This window comes from Nestor notabilis, unplaced genomic scaffold, assembly GCF_000696875.1.
Source record: "Nestor notabilis isolate BGI_N333 unplaced genomic scaffold, ASM69687v1 scaffold23106, whole genome shotgun sequence".
Lineage (NCBI taxonomy): Eukaryota > Metazoa > Chordata > Aves > Psittaciformes > Psittacidae > Nestor > Nestor notabilis.
This window is the reverse complement of record NW_009932721.1, coordinates 3924-6805: the sequence shown is the minus strand read 5'-3', so window position 1 is coordinate 6805 and position 2882 is coordinate 3924. Positions and strand designations below refer to the sequence as shown.

The window sequence follows — 2882 nt, the reverse complement described above, 5'->3', positions numbered from 1 at the left end:
GCCTGGCTCCTCTTGACCTGTGCTGCAGGGAGCGAGTGTAGCGGGCTACAAGGTGGCTTCATTTGATGTCTTTTCCTTTGTTCCTCCAGCCAAGGCTGCTGCCATCGTGCTGTACTGGGGGAGCAGCGGCTGCTGGTGCTGTGTATGCTGATGTTCTCCCCGCAGTGTGCTCATGGCCAGTAGTTACAGACCACCAGCGGCCCTGCGGAGGTCAGCTGCGTCTGTACTGCAGCTGCTGGTGCTCTCCCTCCTGGAGGCAGTACCCGAGTTGCTCAGCACAGTGACCTGCTCTGCTAACAGCCACCCTTCTCTGTCGAGGTCTGTCTGCTCCTGCCCTGTGCCAGAGCTCAGCTGCGCAACAAGCGTCTTCATTTGCTCCTATGTGGCACCCTTTGCACGCTGGATTGACACCACTCTCCCTCGTGCAATCCCCACCTAACCCTCACCCCCAGTGCTGTTTCCTCCCAAGAACACACACACCCACTGGTTGTTTAGACTGGAGTGTTATTTCTCTGTATGCCATCGTTAAATGCTTGTCTGGACAGGACCTTTGTCAGTAGGGCGTGGGGAGCTGGGATCCCAAGGGATGGCTTTCTGGGAATGGTGGGGCTGTGGGTTGCTGAGCATTTCAGGGGAGTGAAGCAGGGAGTGTTAGCAGCAAAGCCTGAAGAGTTAATTTTGGGAATCTACAATACCCCTTTTTCCTTCTCCATTGGCTGCCAGGAGAACCTGCAGAGGGAGAGAAGGGGAAAGTCATCTCTCCTCTCCTGCAGGGCAGCAGTCCAGTGAGGGGTTTACTGAGCGCCAGCAGCTTTCCTTCCTCTGGGCTGGCAGGTCCATACGAGGAGGCTGGGAGCAGGGCAGGGCTGGCTGCTAGCTTCTTGCTGCCACCTGCTCTTTGGGACTGTCCTCCTGCAGGTCCTCCTCATCCGACTGCACCACCGGGGTCTCGGCCCCCTCCTCGCTGGTGTCCAGGCTGTTCAGATCCGTGGAGACCGAGGATGTGGAAGAAATGCGTGACTTGCTCTCGGCTGTGTTGGGCACTTGCAGGGTGATTTCCTCTGGGCACTGGTTGGCATCCGCCCCTGGAAGAGAGTGTGGTAAGAGGAAGAAAAATGCTTCTGGAGGCTTATTGCTCCCTAAGCTTCATGGAGAGCACCTTCAACACGTGTCTTGCTCCCTGGCAGGATATGCTTTCCTGGCTGCTCCCCATGCGGCTGCTGTAGCTGTTCCCCACCTCACACCCCCAGCCTGGCTCTGGGTAGTGCTGCACATTCCTTCCCTGGTTTTGGCAATGGAGCCTTTTCCATCTCCCATGAAACGCAGCTTGGAGCCATGCTGTGTGAGGCCACTGGCTGCAGCAGGCAAGGGGACGTTCGGCTTGGCCTCAGTGAATCACTGCAGCTTGTGTGTGTGTGGAGGAAGGTGCTGCACCCTGTGGGACCTAAGCCCAGCTCCCTGGGGTCTGCCTGGGAGGTGGAGAGGTCCTGCAGCCTTCCTGCTCACTGCAGGGAGCTCTGCAGTGCGGTGGGGTCTGGGGAAATCATGACAAGACATTGGCTGATCCAGAGGAGCCTCAGGACAAGAGGACTTGCCCCACAAACTCTGGGCAGCGCCTGGGCTCTCCTGTGTTCTGCAGCATAAGGTATTTACAGGGGTCTACACCTCTGGGCTGTGGAGGCAGATACTGACATGAATCACCCCAGGCTGAGGTCCCTCCAGCCTCACAGACGCCAGCACCACGTGTCTTTGCATGAGTGTGTGTGTATCTGCACGCACGATGGCCAGGGCTAAGGAACAAGCTGATGTGGGCACTGGAAAGCCTCCCAGCCTGGCCCACAAAAGGCTTGAAACTGCACATACCTGGCAGGGGCCCAGCAACACTGCTCTCCTCTGTCCCACAGCCCAGAAACACATCCATGGTGTCCTGGTCTGACAGGTCCATCATGTCCATCTGCTCCAGCATGTCCACGTTCACCTCCATGGAGGAAATGCTGCCTAAGGGGGCTGAAGACACAGAGGCCAGCAAAAAGGTGAGTGCTAGTGCCAGGCAAAGGGCACCAAGAGCCGTGTGCAGGCAGAACCCTGAGGAGGGAGGCCAGCCTTGCACTGGGGAACTGAATCCTATTTGCTGGCAAGGGGCCCCCAGAAAAATCATGTTTCCTTAAAACATTGCTCTGGAATCGCCTCCTGTCTCACTGCAGTCCTTGTCCCTGCCTCAAACTGCTGTCTGGATGAGCCTGTCTGAAGCCAGTGACTATGTGTGGTGCCAGCCTGGGTACGCATGTGCAGTGACTTAAGTTAAGTGGTGTGAGTGATGCACAGCACACCCACAGGCAGCCTGTGTGTGTGGTCCTGTCTCAGTGCAGGACATGCGTGTCCCCAGCTGCCTTTAGACTGGTGATGTCCCACTGATCTCTATCACCTGTGTCACTGTTCCTTGAAACAGCCCTGGCCCCATGCTGGTGCCCACAGCACTTACGTCTCCGATGCTCTATCTGCAGGTGAGACATAGGGAAGAAGAAATCCACATCATGCTGGAAAACCTCTTCAAAGAACTTCTGCCGGTCTCGTAGTTTCAGCTGCTGCTGCTGCATCTGCTCTGTGTCCAGGCCCCGCTGTGCCTGCTCCATGTTGGCTGGGGAGAAAAGTGAGGAGGGTTGGACCAGGCAGGGCTGTCTGAGCCCTTCTACCTGTCCCAGCTCATGCAGTAGGGCCATGCTGGGGGTGAGTCCCTTCTGCTCAGCTTTACCAGCGCACATTCATTTAGTCACCATGAATAGATGTTACATGGTGGAATGGCAGCATCACCAGCACTTGCTGTGCTGGAGCCTCAGATCTTCCTTCTGAAATGCAGGGCAGCCAGAAATGGGGAGCTCATA

At 56.8% G+C, this 2882-nt stretch overlaps 1 protein-coding gene across 1 annotated transcript; it reads right to left on the bottom strand.

Moving 5' to 3' along the window:
* Positions 1 to 491: 491 nt before the first annotated feature.
* On the bottom strand, positions 492 to 2632 carry DBNDD2 (dysbindin (dystrobrevin binding protein 1) domain containing 2). Its single transcript, XM_010016548.1, has 3 exons — positions 2483 to 2632; positions 1864 to 2007; positions 492 to 1085 (listed from the first exon to the last, which is right to left on the bottom strand). The coding sequence occupies exons 1-3, from the start codon at positions 2595 to 2597 to the stop codon at positions 874 to 876; spliced, it is 471 nt and encodes a 156-aa protein (XP_010014850.1). The 5' UTR covers positions 2598 to 2632; the 3' UTR covers positions 492 to 873.
* Between the last annotated feature and the right edge of the window lie 250 nt (positions 2633 to 2882).